Below are 23,681 nucleotides of genomic sequence, written 5' to 3'. Positions count from 1 at the left end.
TGAGAAAATGGAAGTACAGAAAGATTAAGGGACTTATCTCAGGCCGCACAGTTGGTAAGTGACAAAGCTGGGACCCAGGTGGGCTGGCTCCAGCGCCATGCTCTCAACCTCCGTGCTGTCCTATCATTCAAGCTGGAGACTCTTAAGTGACTCTACCTTCTTGTCCTGGCTCTGCTCCTAACTTGAAATATGACCTAGGGCAGGTCACCAAGGGCAGCGTCCCCATCAGTAAAAATGAAATTCTCTATTTCATATTTCATACCGCAAGAATAAACATCAGATACGGCGAATGAGGTTTTACATCTCTTTTTAGAGGTTAAGGTTATATTCATGCTAATTATTAATAATTCCTGGGGGACTTCCCTGGTGGTGCAGTGGTTAAGAATCTGCCTGCCAATGCAGGGGACACGGATTTGAGCCCTGGTCGGAGAAGATCTCACATGCCGAGGAGCAACTAAGCCCGTGCGCTACAACTACTGGGCCGGCACTCTACAGCCTGCGAGCCACAACTACTGAGCCCGCGTGCCACAACTACTGAAGCCCGCACACCTAGAGCCCGTGCTCCACAATAAGAGAAGCCACTGCAATGAGAAGCCCGTGCACCGCAACGAAGAGCAGCCCTGGCTCACCGCAACTAGAGAAAGCCCGCGCGCAGCAACGAAGACCCAACACAGTCAAAAATAAATAAATAAATCTATTAAAAAAAAAATTATTGGAAGGGCCTGAAGCTGTCAAAGTTGCTCAGAGGCAGTGTGTACCATTAAGGGATGGGAGGGAAGCTGGAGTGAAGAACAGGGGCTAAGCATCTGGTAGAAGGCCCTGCTGTTTCCTCTCCTCTGTTAGTATGAGTCCCAAATACTGTCAGTAAAGACAGTAGAGAAGTTAAGGCCTGTACACTTTTCAAAGAGTACTGTCAATAGCACACAGATGAGTAGGAAAGGTGGACATCTAAATATTTCAGTAGTCTTCCTTTAAAGAAAACAATTGTTCTCCTTATGTTTAAAAGCATTTTAAAAATCCTGAAAGTAAATGAAATACAATTAATAGATGAGAAGGCTTCTCACTAGACGATGGTAGTGTTTTGTTCCCCGCCAATCATTCTTTCTATGTACAGAGAGAAATCGATACTTTGGATGAAAGAGATCCGTTTCTCAAGATCAGCATTTGCAAGGGGAAGGGTATCTCCATTCGGCTTCATTACCTTAATTGTACCTGGGTCTTATCCAGAGTAACAGTAAGGATCAAAGTTCCCTTCTTTAAGACTGGCTTCTCCAAGGGAAGGATGCAGAGCCCTGCCCTGTCTGTGCCCTGGGCCCTGGGTACCCCTGACTAAACTGATGGATAAACTAGACAGATACACAGACAGCTGCCACCTCTGGAATCACCCTGAAAAGTTCATGACTTCATGCTGCATCTCTCCTCCAATAGGGGCATCCACTGGAAAACATGCTTCTAAATCATAAAATAGACACAAGCAATTTCCTCCAAATCTCATGAAACACTTTAAAAGAGGGAGAGAGAGAAAAACACCAAAGTTTCATAATTTAGCAGTGCAAGCTACCTCAGGCAAGCCGGAGTCACCTCTTTCCCTTGATTCAAACCTGCCCTGCCTGCCACCCTTCTGGCTCGTCATGCGCAATGGGATGAAGTATTTTCGCACAGTAGACAAGCGTGTAAGCTTGAGGACAGTTTAAGGAAAGCTCCGACTTCAGGTCCCTCTTTGAACTTCAGAAGAGCTGCCGCCATCTCCGAGCAATGTCGTTAGCCTTGTTTGGATGCTTCTGGCTCAAACTTTAGAGCTGTGAAAACAACTTAAAATGTAGTAACCATCCAGAAGACTTGTCCCACTGCACCGTGCATTTCAGGTCCTCCTTCTAGACCTCCCGCCAACGTGGCGTGCCTCCGGGTATTTGATAACAGAATGCACTTTTCCGACAGCGCGACCGTTCTCTGCCAGCCTTTGCTACTAATGTGCTCCGGGAACAGAACTGCAGCACCCGTTCTGAAGTTCTCATGCTTGATGTCACTACAGATTTCTGATGTTTCTGAAAACGTAAGATCACGGAGGAAACCCTCGAAGACACCTGTGCTGAAATCTTTAGCCTGGAGCTGTCTGGATTGAACTGGGGTGTGGGGAGAGGGGTGTTTCACGCCTCATCCACAGAGGTCAACCAGCACTTTTGGACCCTTCATGCCCCAAACAAAAAGCCTATTCTATTATTCAACTGGCCCCCTAAAATAGCCCCCAAACTGTCTTTCCACTGAGCAAGAACCCCCTGCAGCCTCCCTGGTGGGTCCTTGCCGAGCTATTCATACAACCCACCATCATGGGGCCCTCAGGCTGAGGCAGGGAGGCCTCCGCCCCACTCCCTGGGTGGACCCCTGGGGCCTGACCCCTGGCCTCCGACGGTCTCTCTTCCCCATCGTCCTCCCCTTTCTTTGGGGAGCTCCACCAGTGGGCCTTTCTCACTACTTCCTGTGGCAGAGCGGGTGAAATTCACACCGCCCACCCCTGGTCTCCTAGCTACCCTCCTTTGAAGGACGGATGGCCTCTGTCCCTGTCCAGGTGTCCAGCCTTGTCGTGGGACCTTTGACATTCAAGGGCGTGGTCCCTGGTGCTTTCCCTCTGGTTTCTCCCCCCTTCGGCATTAGCTCTGAGAGACCCTCATCTTGCCGTAGCTGGAGGCCCATCCCTTGGGGACACGTCAGGCCTCTTCCTTCCCTGCAGGGCGGGGTTGGGGCGCGAGCGGGGCTCTCCGGGCCCAGCCCCTCTCCAGCTCACACCCTCCCCTAAGCCGCCCGAGCAGAGCACGCCTGTCTCCCTCTCCTCCACGTGCGGCCCCGGCCCCCAGCACGCCCTGGGCGACCCCCACCATCTGCTTCTGTTTCACACCTCTTTTCGACCCGTCGAGTTCATTGGTAATGTGCTCCAGGGTAAGTTACTTTCTCAGCAGTATTTTCCCCTCTAGTCTTACCAACATCAGCTCCCCGCACACAGCCTTTCTGGCTTCCTTCCACGTTCATCTCTCTCTTGTTGGCTCTGTTCCTTTCTTACCCTCCCATCTCACACACTGCCCTCGGGAGCCCAGGCTGACATTATCAGAGGGCAAGCAGGTGGCCCTGTTTGCAGAGCCTGTCCCTGTCCTGGTCATCGTGTCCCTGTCGACCCTGAGTCCGTGCCTGTCCTTGGCCTGGGTGATATCACCCAGAGGCCGTTCCTCTGCCCTTAGTCCGCCGTGAGCCCCATCTCCCTCCTCTACCCCCTCCTCCTGATCACAGGGTTACTGGTGTGGAAACAGTTGCTCTATGTTTCATTAATTTATCTCGGGTCCTGGGAGTGAAAGGCTTTTTACCATGGCATGCAAATGTATGTAAAGGTATATATACACTTATGCAAAAATGATATGAAAATATGCCTTTAGATTTTCTGGAAAAAAGTCTGGTCACTCTATGATTTCCTCCCCTTGTCAACAACATCACTTTGTAATTCTTTATCCCGTCAGCTCACCGCTCCCTTACTATCTGCCCACACTCAGCTCTCTTGTCTTGTGCTAACTCATTATTAATATTAAACACATTATTTCTCTTCTTTCTTTGCCCTGTATGTGAATTTAAACACATCTGTGAAGGCTGAAACTATTAGAAAACTGTCAATTTTCACTGGGGTTTAATTTACATTTCTGTTGTCAAGTCTGACCTTGTATTAACTTTAATACATTTAATACTTTAATGAATACCATCTGCCTCCAAGTCGTTATTGCTTTTTAACAACATTAATGTGTTTGCATTTCTCTGAAATCGTGCCTCTCCTACGAGCTGGGCTGGGCGGTCTGGCACATGCTCCCACTAACCTGCCCTAGAAGGTAACAAACAATCATTCCTCAGGGAACAAGCTCGCGCCCCGACTGCTAACCGTTCTCCATGGCCACCGTCAGCCCCTGGTCTCCACCTGTGACACACAACGTGGCTTCCTTCCTTCAAATCGGCTCCCTCTGACTGTCCCTCGGCCCCTCTCCTTCCTCTCTGAGCATCAGGGCTGACGCAGACGCACTTTCCATCCTCTGGGCTTCTTCCATGACCTGCAATCTGCCTGCAGTCGGTTCCTTCCCTTGGAACCCCCTTGGTTGGTTCTTCGGGGTGGTGCTCTCTGCGGCTCAGGTCCTCCAAACTCCTTCTAGTCTTGACCTCTGACCCTCGCCGTGGCCTGGCGGCCAGGCCTCCTTGGCCCACCCTGTCACTTGCGCACCCCACTCCCGAGAGCCAGGCAGGTGCCAACGCTCATGTCTGTTTCCGCCTCCTCTGCCCCGTAAGTCTAGAGCCCCCGACTGTTCCCTTGGACGTCACCTGGTAAAAAGACGGCCTCTGATCTCCCTGCTGACACTTCGTCTTCTCTTAGGGGCTTGCAAACCAGTCTGGCTGCCACGAGGGTAGAGGCAGGACCATCTGTGACTCAATAAGAGGTTTCCCTTCCCATGCTTCATATGTGTCTGGGGCTGAGATTATGCCTCTTTATGCACAAAGAGGGTGAGCCAAAGAAACAGAGCTTTCCTGTGCAGCTGGGGTGGGAGGCAGGAAAGAGAGGGTTGTGGTGTTTCAGGGCTGGGGGCCTGGGTTCCAGGGGCTGCCCCTCCATGGGCACCAGGAGAGTTGGCAGCACTGGTGGCAGGGGAAGCTGACCTTGGCTGCAGCGGGGCTCCCGCCAGCTGTGGCTGGGCTGGGAGGACGCAGGCCAGCGTGCATCGTTTACGAGGTCACCAAGAAGGAACCGGCCAAGCCACCCTTTGGGACCCACGACAATCACAGTCACTGGGCAGTTTCGGACCACGAGAATCTGAACTCCTCAAATTTGTAGGCCTGTTGGTCTCAATCTGCCTCCAGTCTGGATAGTTTTTGAATGTATCAGGATGCGTGGAGAAGTCTTAAGAGTTTATTATTATCGCAATTTTCTCCTGGTGAGATTTCCAAGGCAGCTAATAATGTCTTCAGGCCAGAGAAGGCTTGGTCATTGCCTGGGATCCCACAGGCAAGGCCCCTCCATCACCCGGCCCTCGCTCACCAGCTCTCCTCCGCTGGGCCCACTGCTGCTCCGTTCAGAAAGGAAAGCATCTGGCATCTGGCAGGGAGCTCAGGTGTCTTGACAAGCTCCAAAGGTGAAACAGAAGACTTTGCTGGTGCGATTTTCCTATTTGATCTTTTGTCTCATGTGTTCCCCTTGGGGATGAACAAGAAATACTTCTCTGAATAATTCATAGGCCCCGGGGTAGAAACACGCTGCCTCTTTTTAATAAAAAGGCTGGGTACTCGATGTTGATTATACCTCTTCTGTGATACTTCAGCAAAAGCAGGGAGATCTCAAAAGCTCTTTACAAATTCCTCTTACAATAGTGAGACAAAAATGAAAAGCCATGGAATATTTTTAATCAAACAAACCAATGTTTGGATAATACGTAAAATTATTTATAAAGCTGTATTGAACTACAAAATGCTCATAAAGGGAAGTTGAAAATTAAATGATTGTAATTATTACAAGGTCTGATTTATTTTTAAAACTGAAAATGATTGTCTTCAGTTTTCTATTTAATGAGCACCTACTAGGTGCCAGGAGCTCTGCTGGCCTCGTTATGTAAATCATTTCATGTTGTTCTCACAAATGAACTGGGTAAGGAACAGCTCAATGCACAGAAACACCGAGGCTCTTAGAGGTTAAGTGACTAGCCCAAGGTGTCCCGGAGGCAGGGACAGGGCTGAGTTTGAACCCAGATCTGACTCAGAAGCATACGTTTCCCATGGTTCCTAATGCTGGGCACCTGGGCCCTCTTCTGCTGAAAACCAGTAGTTACTGCTCAGCTCCATCTACATTTTGTGATGTTACTGTGAGCAATGGTGAGAGAACAAAGCCTTTGGGACCCTCTGGAGAACATTTTACTTATTAGTTACAAAACCGTATCCTCTTAGCACTGGACGGAAACTCACAGCCTATCTAGTTGAATGTTTTCATTTTACAGAAAGGAAACCGAGTACGGAGAGCTTATGGGCTTTCCCCAAAGTCAGAGAGTGAGTGAGTGACACGGCAGGGCCAGAACTCTGTCCCTGGACACCTTGTCCGGTGTCCACTCCTCCATGTCACACCCCCCTGATCATACACGCTGGGCTCCCGAGGGCTGCCCACCTGAAGGACACCTCGGCTGCATTACGGGCTTTTCCCTTCCCGTGGCTCATGAAATCAGAGATGTCCTACCGCTAAGAATGAAACACAAATTCAGAAGCTAAGTCTGGCCGACAGGCCCAGAGAAAGCGGCTTTTCACCCGCTCCCTGGACCCGGTTCATCTCCAAGTCTCCGTCCGGACTCTCGCAGGAAGGGGACAGCAGACGAGCGGCTCCTGTGCAGCCGCTGTGCCCCACGTGTGCTCTGAGAACCCTCCAGAGTGGTCTAACTGACCCGGCCCAACTGAAACCAAGGTGGTCGGGTGGCCAACTCCCAGGCAAGGAAGGGAGGGGAGCAGTGGGGCAGCCCCTGGCTCCTGGCCTGGGCACCCAGAGGAGGGGCGTGTGCGGTTTCAGAACCACCACACCCGAATGCAGTGTGCACGCTGGGGTGACTTACCTGGGTCCTCTGGGCGCCGTAGGGCTGCCCCCGTCCTCTGACAGGATGCTCCCACTAGCCAGTGGCCTTGGAGACAGGCTGGGGTCTCGGCTCCCTCAAGGTAAGAGAGCCCCCCAGGAGGTAAAGTGCTCTGACTTCTGTACTGAAGGCTCCCCAAGGTGCGGACACCCCCAAGGTGGCTGCTATAAGCAGCTCGGAGACCAAGATGACAATGACAGTGCCCAGGGCCACAAATACGTCTTTATTAAACCCAGAGCCACAGGGTGGCTTGGACCGCTGGCCGGAGACCGCTGACTCAGACTCTCCCCTCACACCGATCAGGACCCCCAGGTAGGGTCGCTGAGGCTGTGCGCTGCCGATTCCTATGAGCTCCATTTGTGTAAACTACAACAGGAACGGCGCTCGCTGGCTTCGTGCACCTTGACAGCCTGGCAGGCCAAGTGCATCTGGCCTTTGGAACGGGAACAGGGTTTGAGGGTCAAGAACTATGTGCTGCTTCCCAGGGGACCCCTGGTCCAGGGCTGGAGGCCCCGGCAGCCCTCAGACTCACCAGCCGCTGCATGCTCTTCACGTGGGTGGGGCTTATGGATAAGGCCTCTTCGTACCACCGCTGGGCCTCCTCGATGTTTCCTCGGAGCTCGGCTACCTGGCCTCGCATGTACAGGACGTTGTGGGACATCGGGAAGAGGTTGGCAGCTTCTTGGGTACAGGCTGTGGCTTCTGCTGGCTTCCCAATGCCGATGTAGACTTCAGCTGTGAGGAGGAGAGCACAGGCAGATGCTGTCCTGGGTCACTGCCCTTCAGAGGCCCTGAGACATCGACTCCCCTCCACCATGCAAGTCTGGCAGGGGCCCACCCGGAATACGCAGGGCCCAGAGCCAGCCAGCCGAGCCCCCAACCCCAAGTGGAAACAGCCGCGGGCTGACGGTCCTTCCCGCCCACTGTTCACAGGCACTCGAGTCAAGGCCGTGCGGCCTGGGAGGGGACACTTGTCACCACCGATGAGAGGGGAGTGAGGCCTGCCTGGGCCCTGCCCCTCCCCTTCGGAGGTCACACATCCTCAGGGCCCACCAGGGACACCTGCCCTCAGCTCTGACAACCACAGAAGAAGGGCTGGATGAACCCAAGGACAGGCAAACTAGAGGTGCACAGCCCCTCACAGGGCAACGGCTCTGCTCTCGGGCTGGTTCTCCTGATGCCAGGAAGTGTGACAAGGCCAGCTGGCGGTGGCTGCTATGGGCATGAAATAAAATCCCTGCTCCATCAGACCCTGTCTTGGAGCGACCAGGGAAAGCCACTGCACCGGGGAGACTAGTAACTGTACGACACTGACGAGCCATCACTTTCCACAAGGCAGGAAAATGAGCTCTCCTCCCATCTCAGGCCTCAAGTCTCCCACGCCTACGTGGAGGGTCCCCAATTGCTCTGCAGCCCTGGCTTCCATCATGCACGTCCAGTGCCCCCGGCTGTCCCCAGCTCCGCTCAGATCCCTCATCTCCTGAGGGCCCTGAGGTCACGGCCCCACCGCCTCTCCAATGTAGGGCCTGCGCTGGCTGGATGTGGGAAGACTCCTCTCCCTCCTCGGCCACACCTGTCAAGGCCACCGCCCAGAGCCCCGCTCGGGTGGCCGCTGTGCTCCGGGCCCACGGACCCCTCCTCCCACCTCCGGGGCAGCCCCCTCCTCGCCTGCTCCTGCCCTGACCGCTGGCCTCCACTCCTGGCAGAGAAGGATGTTTTGTGCCCATATCTCCAAGTTACGTGTATATGCATATGTTGTGTATAACGGAAGGCACACGAGAATAGGCATGATAGAAGAACACAATAAAAAGAAATAGAAAGTGTTTACTTTTTTCCTCACACACCTCTCAAGTTGTCTCCTGGAGGTGAGGCCTCCTCACGCCCCTCCCGTCTCTCCTCCAGCCCCTCCGCCCCGTGCAGCCACTGACAGACCAACCTCCCCAGGCAAAGCTCCGGTGGGGTCACCACCCTGCTGAAAAGCGCTCCTTCCGCTCCTGTGCACCCCTCACCCCCTTCGTCTTCCCCGGAACGGCCTCTGGGAGGCTTTTGCCGACCATCCCACTTAAAACTGCTGCTACCCCTGCCCCGTCCTGACCCAGCACGACCCAGTTCCTTTCCCTGCTTTCTTTTCCGGCCAATACCAGGCTCACCTTGTCTGTCTCACTCACTGTCTGGGGGGCCCCTCTAGAACATAAGCCACCAGCTGCGCACTATTCACTGCTGCGTCCCCAGTGACTGGATGAGTGCCCGGCAGTCAGAGGGCAGGAAATGGTTGCGAATGCATGAATGGTAACAGTAATGATAACAGTAGCTAAGAATCATCAAACATGTGCTTTGTGCAAAGAAGTGCTCTCATTTCTGCTTTTATCTGCACAGTGATCTAGTACACTAGTACACTAGGTACTATTATTTTATCCCCATTATACAGACGAGGAAACTGCGGCACAGACAGGCTGAGCAATTTGTCCGAGGTCCCAGGGCAAGGTATAGGCAGGCGTGGCTTTGCGGCTGTGCTCTCAGCCTCTACAGAGAACAGTGTCTCCCCTGCCTCCAAATAACATCCAGACCCCTTTGCCTGGCATCTGGAGCCCTTGGTGACTGTCTCCACCACCCCTACTAACCTGTGTTCCTACTGCTTCTTAAACCCCCGGGCTCTGCCGTGTTAAGCCGCCACTGTTTCCCTGGGTTTTTGTTTATTCTCTTGCCTCTGCCCTGATGGTGTCACCCCTGTACCCCCTTTAAGGCCCAGCTCAATGGCCACCACCCCTGGAAGCCACCTCTGACCCCGCCCCACCCCACCAGCTGGAAGGGGAGCCCAGCCTGGGTGTCCCTCTGATGGCTGTGTCCCTAGAGACGTTTTGTGAGGGGTCCTGGCTACACTCCAGACAGCACGTTCTGCTGACATCCACCCTTCTGCCTCCCCACCTCCGGCTTCAGGCGCGGAGACTGGAAATTCTGGACAGGGTGTGGTCAGTGTCAATGCCACTGGATGGCCCTCTCCTAAGCACCTCACTTCCCTGGTGACCACAGTCACGCCAGTGACTGACTCCTCAGGCCACGAGCAAGCCCGGGGGAGGCACAGACCCGCCCTGCACCCCATCTGTGCTTCTGGCCATCAGTCCCCCTCAGCAGGGAGCAGAGGTGATGGGCTGGCCCGGGGACCTGCGGGGAGAGACCCAGCCTCTCAGACCTGGAAACTCGGACACTCACATACAACTGAGTTCTAAGCGTGGCCGGGCCGGCACTGTGCCCGCCTCACGTCCTCTGAGACTCCGCTCTCGAGGTACTTACTGAGCACCTACTACACACGGGGCCTCTGCAGGAACGAAGACCACACGTGTCTGTCCTTCCGCCTGGGCCTCTGCAAAACCTGCCCTCCTGGGAGATAGACACGCAGGGCTGCCCGCTGTCTTCCAGTAACACGACTCTCTCCAAGCTCCCGCCAGAAGAGTCCGGGGTGTATCTGGCAGTTTCAGGTTCCAGAGCCTGGCGGCTGCGGGGGCAGCTATACAGAACGTTCCTCCCACTGTACGCTGCCTCCTGACTTGCTTCCCTTTGGGGGTGAGTTCGTGTTCATTTCCAAGGTCCCAGGGATGCCTGCGGGTGGGTGAGACGCCACAGGCCTCTCCCATCTAGATCGCTCCGGAAAAAAGGCCAACTTGGGAGAGCAGGGACTAAATGATTCCAGAGCTTTGTTTTGTTTTTAATTTTTAAAATTTGTTTTATTTTATTTTCATGTATTTGCTTTCTGGCTGCTTCGGGGCTTAGTTGCGGCACGCAGGCCGTTCATTGCGGCGTGCAGGCTCCTCTCTAGTTGTGGCGTGCGGGCCTAGTTGCCCCGCAGCGTGTGAAATCCCAGTTTCCCCGACCAGGGCTCGAACCCGCATCCCCAGCATTGGAAGGTGGACTCCCAGACACTGGACCACCAGGGAAGTCCCCAGAGTTTTTATAACAAGAATCAAGGTGTATGTTGCAGCGGGGGGGGGGCTGGCGGGGAGCCTTAAACACCAACACAACGATGTAGATGACACCCTGTTCTGTGTGGGTCCCTGTGAAAACAAACACGGGACCGAGTGTCTTCTTGGTTCCATGTCTTCGGCCACAGGTCTGGTGCCTCTGCTCCCTCCTCGTGAGGAGGAAACAGACGACGGGGGCTGAGCTGAGTCATGATTGTGAAGGTGGGAGAGAGGATCCAGACCCCCGAGGGCTTCTTTGCCGTGCTGCTGTCCAAGTTGTAGGGGCAGGCTCATGTCACTGCGGAGGCCTGCGCTCCCGAGGCAGAGGGGCAGGCGGGTGCACGGCTCCCCGATCCCTCCGTTTTAAGATCAAACAGAAGGACATAGGCGCAACGGGCTGGGGTGATTTTCAAACCATTTTTCCCCAGTGGACCCTCTTTCCTCCAAAGAGATCTTAAGAGTGGACAGCTGGCCTCCCTCTTGGTTTGGCCCCCTTTCTGGGTCTCTGAGGCAGCACTGGGGACCCCAGGGCTCTAGGGTACCCCGCTGGTCAGCCAGTGTCATGGGAACATGGAGGGTTCGATTCCTGCGCCCGGGCCTTGTGTGTGACCTTGGGCAAGGCCATCAACTTCTCTGGGCCTGTTCACCTGCCAGGTGGGGCCTGAGGCTGGCCCGCATCTCTCCAAGGGCAGTGGTAAGGATCAGCCAAGAGGGTGGAAGCCTGGAGCCTTGGATGCCCGCATTCTCGGCTTGCTCCTGCGGGCATGGTGCTGGGCTCTGCCCCTGCGACAGCGAGGCCAGCAATTTGGGACAGGTGAATTCAATCAGCTGTGATGCACTGGGAGCCCAGCTGAGGCCAGAAGTCATGATGCATTCTCCGATTCAGCCTCCCTGGGCACAAAGCTGGGAGTGTGATCTCCATCTCACTCCCTGTCTCTTTCTTAATTGGCTCAGAACTCAGGACGTAAACAGAGGTGTACTATTTCCCTAAAGCCTCCAAAAAATGTGATCGGTATTGTCTTTTCCCACTAAAACTACGAGCAACTGCCAGCCACGTCACCACTGCATCCCTTAGCACAGGATCTAGCACTTAGTAGGTGCTTAAGGAAAGACTGTAGATTAATGGACACTGCTTGCGGGTCAGAGGAAGGCAACCATCTCTGTGGCCCAGGTTGATGAAGAGTCAAAGGCCAGAAAAGCCACAGCAAGCGATGCTCCCCTGACCCCTTCACCAAGGGCTAAATTCAAGTGAAAAAAAAAACAAACAAAAAAACCCACAAAGGGCCTTTTGAGCTTATTAAGAGATATAAGAGCTTGTACCGAAGGAACAGCAACACAGAGGGAAGCTGGTTCTGGGAACTTAAAGCTGATCGGCTCCTAATAAGAACACAGTTCAGTGCAATGTCAGAGCCCCCGCTGCGGGGTGGGCTCTGAAGGGTCACTCTCTGAAGAGGTCACAGGGACAGAGTCTGTCCTGGTCGCTGGCAGCTGACAGCCTCTAACCAAAGGTAAGGTGCCTCTCAGGGTCACGGACACTTTCTACCCCTTTCTGAAGCTCAGACTAAGCTCTGGCTGTCCTCTCTGGAATCCCTTGGCTTCTCCTTGCTACCAGGTTACTATGAAAAATGCTGGAAATACCCCTCCACCCCACCCCCGCTTGCAAACCCTCAGTGATTCCCAATTGCAGGTGAATGTGACCCACATGTTTTTGCTTCCTGTTCTAAACTAGGACCCTGCTACCTTTTCACTCCCTCCGTGCTAAGTTCACGGTCTCACCTCCACACCTCGGCTGTGCTGTTCCTTCTGCCCAAAGTGTCTTCCCTGTACTGTTGCAGACCCATCACTCCTCACCCTGGGCTCCCCCAAACCCCACCCTGCACACGACTTCCCCAGACAGGCCTGGGTGCGTCACCCCTCCACCGCCCTGTGCGCTCTGGGAAGTCCCTCACCCCAGGCTGCCTCGTGCTCCCCTGACTTGTGTTATCCCGCAGAGGTCGTGCCCCTGGAGGGCCGGGATCGAGTCCGCTCCCCTTTGCATTGCGCCTCGCGCAGAGGGCTTTCCGAAATCGTTGGCCAAACCAAGCTAAAGATGGGATCTGAAAAGGGCTGAGCTGTACTGCCAAGGCCCGGGGACTCTTTCTTCCTCAGTGGTGAAGGGGGCTCCCGATAGGGGGACCTGGAGCGGGATGCACCCACAGCTCCACACGGGTCCCAGTTTCCTCACTCGTTCATTCACTCTTCTGACACTTGTCAAGCACGTGCTTCACGTCGGCTGCAAGGCTCCCGTTGCCTGCCTTGGGCTCAGGGTTGTTTGGGTCGTGTGCCATGCAAAGGCACGGGGCGGAGTGGGGCTGACCAGCCTGGACCCCGCTGGCCAGCTGTGAGCCTGGCGTAGGGCTGCATCTGCCCCTGGAAAGTGAGGAAGCTCTTCTCACCAAGGTGCCCTCAGCTAAGGCACACCTGCTCCCTGGGGCTTAGCCTACCCAGAGGGGACGTTTCTGTGAAACTCACACAAAGGAGCCGTGTATGTGAGAGGCGGCCCGAGGGCTGTACCTGTGTGCGTGCCGTCAGATCCTCCATTCCACCAGAGGCCTGGCAGAGAGGGAGGCAGGAAAAGGCACGTGGGCCATCAGCTTCTCTCAGTCTTGCAGGCAGCAGGGAGTTAGGCCTGCAGACTCGCTGACCCCTCGAAACCATTTCCTTTACCCCAAACGCTGCTTCCCTAGAGAGAGGAGACTTGGGAAACAACCTTAGCAAGCTGGTCCTGGGACAGCCTCTGCCGCGGAGGGCAGAGCAGCGCCGGGGCTGGGCGCAGGTGTCTGCCGGGAGCAGCAAGGCTCCTGCGACTTCACATGACTCTTTCAGGTGGAAACCAGCATGAGGGCCGGAGAGGACAGGGGTCAGTGAACTGATGAGTGTCCTGTCACCTGGCCAAGTCACCAAGGCCTGGGCAGGCCTCTATCCTTATCAGCTCTCACCCGGACTGTTCATTATTCTTTCTTTTCTGGGGACTCAGGAAACAAAGGGAGGCAGTGATTTTGTTTTCATGCGTCGGTCTTATCCTGAGCTCTTCTGGGCCAGACCCCAAGCTGGGGCCTGTAGTCCCCACGAGGGACACAGCCCAGGTTCTGTCCTCACTGAGGGCCCGGCCAAATGCCTCCGTCAGGGTCTTGGCTGCACAACTGACATTTATTTCCGAGTTTGCGAATGGCTGTGTCCACTGTCAAGAGTGATCCCTTTTCGTGGGTGGGATGGTGAGACTAGGCCCTCGTCCTTTCACTGCGTTGGCCCAGGTGTTTATCCCTTGGCCCAGGTGTTTTCCTGACTCCTCGCTCCTTCCCCAAAGCCCCCCACCCCTCTGGCTGACCTTGACTCATCATTCAAAGAGAAAGCAGAGGCCGGCAGAGCAGACCTGGAGCCTCTTCTCGCCGACAAAGCGACAAGCCCAGCGTTGTCCTCTGTGCCCATCCTCTGCCCGCCTCTGCTACACCTGAGGGCTGATGCCTCTGCCGGTGCCCTGGGCCTCACCACTCTCTTGTCTTCTTGAGGGACTCATGCCTTCACAGACCCCCCTTCTCTTCTGGATGATGAGGGACCCCCGTAAGCAGTCAACAGCCTTCTGCGTCAGCCTTTTTAACCCCCTTCTTGACCCCTCATGTCCCCACTCCGCTCCATAGGGACTCTCCCCGCAAAGACTGTGCCCCCTCTGCCCCCACATCCTCACTTGCACCCACCTTGCAGCCCACACCAGTGCGGCTCCAGCCCCCACCGCTCCACACCAGATCCAACAAATGTTTCTGTCTCCACCTTATTCAAGCCCTCCGCAGCATTTCCTACCTGCCACACGCACTTAAAAATCATTATTTTACAATGGGGAGAGGGAAGGGGGCGGGGGCAAGGGAGGGGTGGGGGACTAAGAGGTATGAACTATTAGGTATAAAATGAGCTGCAAGGATATATTATACAACGTGGGGAATATTTTATAATAACTATAAATGGAGTATAACCTTTAAAAAATAAATGAAGATACAATGCTGACTAAGAAATCATTATTTTAACAGTTATTGAGTGTTTGCTACGTGTTGAACACTCTCATGCATTATCTTGTGTGACTGTCAAACTGTCGTCATTTTGCAGAGGAGGACACTAGGGTGGTGGGACCAGGATTTCAACTAGTCTGAGCCCAGAACCCAAGCCCCTGATGGTACTGCACAGGCGCCTTCGTAACCCCCCCTTGGCTGCCAGGACGCCACCTCTCCTGGTTCCCTCCTGCCTTGCTGACCACTTCCTTTCTGTTGCTTTGGTTTTTCCTCTCCTCCCCAAATCTTGAATGTTGGGGGCTCAGGTCTGGGGCCTGGCCCTTTCCCTTCTCCATTGACATTCTCTTCTTAGGCCTTCTTGTCACACCCCTTGGCTTTAAATCCCCACTTGCAACTTGACGTTTCTAGCCCAAACCTCAAGCGTAGACTTGAATATCCAGCCACCTGCCTGACACCTTCACTGTGGGTCCTCAGGCACCTGACGCTCCCAAGTTCAAGCAGGGCTCTGGTTGCTCTTGACCCCCGATCCCTACCCATCGGTTCCCACCACCCAGGCTACCCGTGGCAGGAAGAGGAATCACCAGTTACCCACTGGCTCCAGCTCCCGACACAGGAGTCTTCCTTTTCCTTCACCCCTACATCTAACCCATCAACAAGTCCTATCAGTTCTGCCTCGAAAATGCAACTCAGGTATCCCCCTCTCTCCACCCTCAGAGTGGCCGCTCCCCGCGGTCACGCAGACCAAAGCTCCTGACCTTCCCTCCCCACTGCACTGTCTCCCGTTCCGTGCCCCACATTCCGCGGGGGTGATCTTTTAGCAACCTCCCTCTGATCCTTTCATTCCTCCGCTTGCCGTCCTTCAGCAGCTTTTCAGTGCTTTTAGGAAGAGATCCTGACCTGGTCACCAGGGCGCTGGCTCGTCTGGCCTCGCCCTGGCCACGTGATTCTTCCCCTCTAGGCTTCATGCCCTGCGGCCCTGCCATTTCTCTAATCTCAGGGCTCACGTGGCCCACAGGCCTGTCCACGTGTGTCCTACGCCTGCCACGTGCTCAGGCCTCCTCCGGCCCTGGCTGGGGAAGACCTCTGTTCCCAGTTCTCCCAGAGCCCACACTGCTGCTCCGGGGTACTCGGCACCGTGGAATTAAGTGCTTCTGCAACTGTTACGTTTCGCATCTGTAAGCTCCGTGAAGGCAGAGCCCGTGTCCGTCTGCCGACCACTGAGCTCCAGAGCTTCGCCCTGATGACACACGTGAACAGTTGCTCACAGGTGCGTGCTCCATAGCCGAGTGCCCGCCCTGGGCAGGGGCTGGGGCTCTGGGGCCACACTGGTTGGGTCTGAATTCTGGTTTCTCCACTTATTAGTCATGTAACCTTAGGCAGGTGACGTGAGAGCTGTGTCTTGGTTTTTCCATCTGTAGAATGGGGTGATTAAAGGGTATTTATACCTTATATGGCTATTACAAGGACTAAACAAGTTAAGACACATAAAGTCCTAGGATAAGGTCTGACACATGCACGGTGCTCGGTAAAGGTCAGCTACCTGCAGGTTGTAGACCATGAATCAAAACCTCCCAGGGCAGCAGAAGGGGCGGGTCTGGCGGGGCTGACCCACAGAGACTGGCACCGTGTCAGGTCAGGCCTGACCCCTGGGTACCACGTGTTCCCTCCTGCGAGCACTCCCTGTGCAGTGACCCTCACGTCACCTGTCTGGGAGCTGTCTTCATCTTGTCATGGTGGCCATGCCACAGGATTACCCTTCAACCCTGCGGATGCAGCCTCCCGGCGGCTGGGAGGAACCTGGCAGGGGGAAGGGCAAACGGGACAGGCCAGCCAGGGCCAAGGAATTTGTGAGAGTATCACAGCTTTACATTCCCAGCAGAAATCAGAAAATCTGATCTTGCACATCTAAGAATAGCCGTTGGTTTCGACGGTGAGAGATGCCAAAGTGAAAGCTATAATTATTAGTAAGTAACAAGCAGAAATTATCCACCTACTTCAAAGTCATTTTTAGCTGCCATCCCAGAAGTGGAAATTGAAGGATGGACACCAAGAAGCTGCTTGGCTTGGGAAAGGCCCTGGTTCAACTCTGAACGACTGTGAATGTATGAATTTCCAATGGCCAATGATAAGGTGTGCATTCTAAAGAAAACGATGTATGACTCCCAGGGAGATACGTCTCAAGGTGCAACAAACATCAAATGCTCTAATTCAGCTCTCCTGACTCTTGCCCAGTGAGACCACAGAGGTTCTGGCTTCTATCTGGCCTGGGTTTCCCTTCTGCATAACAGAGGAAAAGAACGCTTTGGACCTTCTATATAAGATGGTGTATATACAAATGGCACTAGAAGATACTTGGAACTTTCAGGAAAAGAGACCATAAAAATGGGTAGTTGCTTTCTAAATATCATGTGATACCCAGATGTTATAAGGAAAAGATTGCTAAATGTAAAAAAAAAAAAAAATTTGGCAAAAAAACCCCAACAAAACCCCAAAACACAAACAAAATTAAAATGGGGGGAAATACTTATAGCACATATGACACAAGGCAAATTTCTTTGACACATAATAAGTGCTTACAACTCAAAAAGAAAAGCTCAGTATCTAAGAAGATAAATGGGCAGAAGCCATGAGCAGACAACTGAAATACCATTTTCACCTATCAGATTGGCAAAGATCTTGAAGTTTGATAATTTGCTGTGTTATAAAGAATGTGAGAAAATGGGCATCCTCACCTTGTTGACTGGAATGCAAACTGGCACAATTCTGTGGAAGGCAATGTGACAAAATTTCCCAAAATTAAAGAGGATGCACCCTTTGATCCATCAATTCCACTTTTAGGAGTTTACCTTACAGGTACAGAACAATCTATAGAAGGCTACTCATTGACGCATTGTCTGTAGCAGCAAAATACTAGAAATAATCTAAATGTTAATCAGTGGACTACTGGTTAAATTATGGTAAAATCATACAATGGATTTACTCTCTGATGTGCCGACAGGCAATGATCTCCAGCGAGTGTTACACCCTGGCAGGTGTGCACACACTAACGGTGGTTGCCGTGGGTGAGTGTGACTGACACTAGGGATGGCAGGAAGCCACTCATTTCACGTCTTTTGTGCCTTTTAAACTGTGTATCATGTGCATGTATTATTTTTTCAAAAATAATTTAAATCAAATTGTCACATGGGTCCAAACAAACCAAGCAACAAAACATGTACAACCTATGCCAGTTGGCCACCAGGTATCCTGTGAGGAGACTGAGGCCCTGGGGTCAGAAGTGTCCAGGAAGGAGGAGGAGGTACAGAGGGAAGGGGCGCCCAGGGCGTGGGTCCCACCACACAGGACGGGAGGGACCCCGGATGGTCAAGCATCCCTGGACTTCTGGGTCTGTGCTCCCCACTGGGCCTGTGGCTGATTTCCTCACAGAGCAGCCAGAGGCTCAGGTGTCCTAGTCATGATCTCTTTGCCATCCAAATGACACACAGGTGGCTCAGGGACCTGCTCATATAATAGGCTGGAAATCTGAGGTCATCTCAGAGTGGCCTTACCTGCCAGCCTCAAATCTGGGGCCACCTCCAGCACGGGCCTCCACCACAAGCTCCCACTACACTCAGCTCACCAGAAAAAACAACCAGGAGAGAAGAGACCCACAAACGCCACAGAAACACCATGGCCTTGGGTGTGAGGCCTTGATCTAGTTTCTTCCAAAGCTTGCGACCTTTACAGAATCTGGCAGTATTGTTAGAGCTGATGATGGACGCAGATGTTACCTGGTTTCCATAAGTTGTCAAAAAATGTGAGTCACTTTTAGTTTGCCACCCAGAGCAGTAAAGCTCAAACCACATATGGTAAAACCTTACAGTTCAGTGGAAGCTTATTTTATGAATTCCTTCTGAGTTTACCTCTTCAAAGACCATATTGAATATACGATACAATTCTAATCTTGACTCAAAGTCAGTGCTTTGAAAGAGTCAATATAGCACCAATCCTATAAAGATTATCATTTGCTCCATTCATTCATACTATATAAGTGTGATTTATATTCTGCCTGGAGTTTAAGGCAAGTATGATATTCCATTTCCAGAATTCAATTCCACCAACTCGTAGAGTGTTAAAAGCCACACGCATTAATAGCAATGAGAGCTTTATTCTGTCCTATAGGCTATGGCAATGAGAAATGGATGTCACACGATTAATAAAACTTCAAGGATAACTCCAAACGGAATCTTAGCTGCCAGGTTCTTCAATGTTCTAATAAGCAGCTACAAAATTTCCTCCCAAGAGTCATGGTGGGTCACGTCAAGAGGAGCAAAGCCTGGATAACTGAGTGAGAGGCAGCAAGCCACTGGGCAAAGCGGTCCTGGAACTCAGTGACCCTCACCAAGGTCATTAGCTTTTCCGAGACACAAGCAGGAGAAGCAATGCCTGGGAGGTCAAGGGAGCTGCTTCCAGCCTAGAAGGATCACCTTCTGCCCTTGTGGTTTCATAGACATTGGCCCTTTAAAAACTCAACTTCATGCCCATTTTGAAGGACAACTTTGCCCCTCTACTAGCCCTGCAGGTTGGGCCAGTCTCACCTGGCCTGGACACTAAAGTGAACCCCTTCTCTTTTTGTTCTTTGCCGTCACTGCTCATGAGGGCGACTGAGTAGGACAGGCACCAGGTCCTAGACTGGGGACCAGCTTTTCTTCAAGAGAGCCGCAGAGGAAGGCATGACTGCTGCTCTCGGGCCCTTGAGTCAGCCTGTCTAGAGCCCAGTAAGAGGCTGAACGCTGGCCAGCATCTGCACATGAAGAACAATCAACACATTCGTGAATCACCCCTCTTTTGTATTTCTGCTTAGAAGAACATAATTTGTTAATTTACAGTGGTTGTTTTGGCTCAATTAAAGATGCCAACACGGAAGCAGCTGACTGAGCTCGGCTCTGGGACATGCCAAACCCAGGTAAATCCAGTCGTGTTTCTTATACGAAGGTTCCAAACAAGGTTGAACATCACACAATTAGCCTTGGCAAAAAAGGAGTAAACAGATGGCCAGTGGTGGGTAATAAGCACTTTCGCAGCCAAACCTGGGCTTTTGCCGTGCACCCTGAGAGTTGAGCCTGGGAAGGCCTTGCAGATCAAGGGGTAAAACTTGAGAAACAGAAGTTATCTTTCCTATGGAACTATAAATATGGAAGCAAATCAATAGCCACCATTTGCTCTGTACGGTGGGATTCCCACTGCTAAAATGTCTGCAGGCTGGATTTATCGTGGCGACTTCCTAGCTATGCAGAAGCAGCCACGTGAAACTGGAGGAGGGGCACTCACACCTGCCTTCTGGGCTAGTTTCCAGTTCGGCAGCTGCTGGTACCTGCCTCGCTCTCTGAGGATTACCAGGAGCGCCATCAGAAAGGAGAGCTCGGACATCAAAAACGCTGTACCCCTCACCCCCTCGGCTTAGATAGAGACATCTGTGTCATCAGGACACCTGGCCCCTGGCCCAGCGTCTCTTAGACTTCCCCACCAGGGTGTGCCAGGCACTGTGCTCACCAACCCTAGGAGACGATGCTATTAACCCCACCGTACGGATGAGGAAACCGAGGCTGAGGGGGGAGGCTATCACCTCCAGCCTGTGCAGCTGTTGGTAAGTAGCAGAGCTGAGGCTCCACTCCAAGGCTGCAGGACTGCCAGACCTCCGTCGGGTCTGGGACACCACGCTCTGCTGTCCCCGTCGAAGAAAGTCTGGGGTGTAGATCTCTGGCCCCTGCTACAGCATGAACCCTGCGGCCCAGGCCGCAAGCTCCCCTCTGGCAGAGCGGCAGGTGGGCGTGGGGTTGAGGGGCGGAGCGGTACCTGCGTGGAGCCAGATCTGCGCCAGCGTCATCCAGGGGTGTAGCGGGCCCTGCTTGGGGGTGCTGCTCTGCAGAGACGACGCCACTTCCGACAGTGCCTGCTCCACTCTGGAGGCTGCTACCGACGTGGCGTGGACAGAGCCTGCGGGAGGGTTTCGGGAAGACGGCATCAGAGGCGAAAGGACAGAGCCAGCCAGCCACCGACCCACACAGCCAGCCGTCCCCCTCACACACAGGCACGGGTTCAAGACGTACACACACCCCTCCCTCACGATGTTTCTGAGGCTTATGGTCCTTACTGTCTATACAGTCACTATGGCCTGGCACCTTAGTTTCTGTCCTTCGCTTTAGCTCGCCTTTTAGTCAGGACAGGGCACACGCTGTGCAAATGCTCCGTCCGGGAGCTCAGTCGAGCGCAGGCTGAGTGTCGGGGCAGGAGGGGCACGGCTAGCCACGAGGCCGTGACACGCTGCTGAAACCTGGCAGACGTGAAGTACTACAAAGGGAGGTGACAAAGCACCCCTGCCTGGGCCTGAACCCAGAAACTACCTGGGGGGCAGGGGGAGGAACCACACTTGCCTCCTGGGGCAGGATTTGGCATAGATGGAGGCCATTCTCAAGACAAACCCAGCAACCGCCCGTTTCGTTCCCTGGCCTTTGAGGGATTTGGAACCATATTCTAGGACATGGCTTAAAAACTGTAGACAAAGCACAATTTGCCTGCCGTCTAAGCAGGTGTCTATCACTAAGGCTAATACCAGACTCGCCAAGGACAGGTTACAGCAAAGTGGCCCGGAGCTCAGGAGCTGCACCCGCCTCACTCTTCTGTAGAAGCCACTGTCCCGAGAGCTGGGGGAGGCGGCAGGCAGAGCACATTCACTGGCCACAGGGCTTCTAGTCAGAAGTCCGCTGAGTCAAATGACGCATTCCTCTCCACGCTGACCCTCGAGAGGTCCTGGCGATCGGAGGCCACCTCCCAAAACAGGGGCTCTTTCCCCGCCTCTTTCCAACATCCGCTCTTGGAGGAATGGTTTCAGAACTGAGAGCGGGAGTCTTGGTTATTTCAAATTTAAAACTGGTGATATTTATATTCACTGGCAACATTCTTAATTTATAACTCATTGTAAAGTGTAATGTGGAGATAAACATTCCAACGCCGTCAGTGGTAACTATCAACTTATCATGAGGTTGAAAATGGTGATAATATAGAGAGATAAATGCTGACTACTCAAATAAATTTCACTCTGGGTAAAATGAGATTGTGAGCATAAAAACAATTTCTGTTGGGGCTTTGAAATGCACCAAGTTGGTCTTTTTTATGATAGAAAAATATTAATCTAGAAATGGGAAAGTATATTCTCAGTATGGCACAAACAGCCAGCAACTGTTATTCTCACAGTTAAACATCAGAGATTGTCTTATTAAAGTCATAAGTGACATAAGAATGTCTTCTATTTTCATGAATATTTAAGGAAGAAAGCTTCTAAAAGTTCTAAACAGTGAATAAGACATGAAAGATTTGAAAAGAGGAAAGCATAAAATTATTATTTTCAGATTATATGATTGTACTTCATGAAAACAAATAAAATCTGGAAATTAACTGATCTGAAAAAAAATTTTTTTTTAAATAAAAATTAATTTATTCATTTTTAAGACTACTTGCAGCAATAGACTGGCCATCCATATTCCAACACAAAGGAAACATGGATTTTTCTAAATACACTCAAATCCGTCAGTGGGGTGGGGTTGGTGGAGGTGAAATGCAGGAGGTGGATGGGAACCAGGGGAAGAGTATGAGGAGGGCGCCTCTGGAGAAGGACCAGTGAGTCCTCCAGAGTGAGCGCTGCCATGCAAGGAGGATCTTGAGGCCCAGTTCAGAGACGCTGATCGATATCATTATGATCCAGGAGAACTGATGAAGTTCAGCTAAGAACTGACCTTGCTTAGACAAAGTGTGTCGGACTACTTAAAAAAACCCTAAACAGCAAAATGATTAAACTGCCGCTGATTTTTTTGGTCTTGTTTTGTTTTTAACCTTTTTACGGAAAAATCAATGCTTTAACTTTGATAACAAGGATTTGATGTAGTTTCCCTGAGACTTTTAACAGCAACTATTAGTAAATAAATAAGGTTGCTGTTGCTACATTCTGACATTATCAAGCCGGCTCACCTCCTCACTGACTACCTTCAACAGTGGTTCTCAACTTTGACTTCACATCAGAATCGCTTAGGGATTTTTAAAAAATCATGATGCCATAGCTACAGCCCAGACCGACCGAATCACGGACCCTAGGGGTGGGACCAGGCATCTATTTTTTAACAGCGCAGGTGGTTCCAATGTGCAGCTAAGGCTGAGGCCCCTGACCTGGGGAGAGAGGAAGCAGGTGTTATTAACTGACATTTGGTCAAGAAAAGCCTGCAGGCGTCCTCCACACAGGCCAGCCAGCCTGAGCTGTCCTGCTTTCCTGCAGCCCAACAGTCTGGGGAAAGAGTACCGGGAAGATCTTCTTCTTTAGGACGGAGGTTCTCAGAATCCTCTTGGTCTCAGAATCCCTTAGGAGTCTGCAAATTTATTGCGACCCCTCAAGAGATCTGGTTTACATGGGTTATATCTATTGATATTGACACATGAGAAATCGAAACTGAGATATGCTCAAAATATTTAGTTATTAATTCATTCTTAAAAAAGAACAATAATAAACTACCACTCTAGAAAAATCCTACACATTTTCTACCAGGTTCTCAGGCTCCTTTGCTACAAGGACTTGTGACTTTTGGAGGGGCTAATTTTGCTTTTTTGGATTAACTGTTTGGTTCACAAATGAACTAAGCAGAACTAACGTCAAAGTTCCTTCTCTTTGTGGTATCTATATACAACTAAATTAATTAATTCTTCACATAATAATCTGTAAAATAATAAATTTTAATTTATTATTAAAATCAGTGTTTCACTGTGAATAAGGTCTGGCAAATGATGATGATGATGACGCCAGCACTGGTGATTATTGGCTTTAGTGAACGTGGCCTGTTTCAGGCACTCTGATTTGCACTTTACATATTATTATTTCACTTAATCTTTAAACAATTCTTTGAGGCAGGTAACACTGTTAACCTGCATTGTTTAGATGGCAAAATTGAGATTTCAGTGAGTATCTTACCCAAAGTCATACAGCCAGCAGGTGGCAAAACCAGGACTCAAAACACTAGCCTAACTCCAAATCTAGCCTC

At 52.0% G+C, this 23,681-nt stretch overlaps 1 protein-coding gene across 8 annotated transcripts in view; it reads right to left on the bottom strand.

Moving 5' to 3' along the window:
- Positions 1–23,681, bottom strand: part of TTC7B (tetratricopeptide repeat domain 7B) — a 241,144-nt gene that overhangs the window by 24,750 nt on the left and 192,713 nt on the right. For 6 of the 8 annotated variants that reach the window (XM_082384497.1, XM_082384498.1, XM_082384500.1 and 3 more), the window contains 2 exons: positions 20,455–20,595; positions 7,156–7,358 (listed from right to left, as the gene is read on the bottom strand). In XM_082384497.1, the coding sequence (XP_082240623.1) occupies positions 7,156–7,358; positions 20,455–20,595 (344 nt within the window). Of the gene's footprint in view, positions 1–6,762; positions 7,057–7,155; positions 7,359–20,454; positions 20,596–23,681 lie in introns of those variants that run through there. The other 2 variants (XM_082384499.1, XM_082384503.1) reach the window with 2 other exon arrangements.

The sequence above is a fragment of the Balaenoptera borealis genome (assembly GCF_965194805.1).
Source record: "Balaenoptera borealis genome assembly, chromosome: 3".
Classification (NCBI taxonomy): domain Eukaryota; kingdom Metazoa; phylum Chordata; class Mammalia; order Artiodactyla; family Balaenopteridae; genus Balaenoptera; species Balaenoptera borealis.
This window is presented reverse-complemented; position numbering and strand designations above follow the sequence as displayed.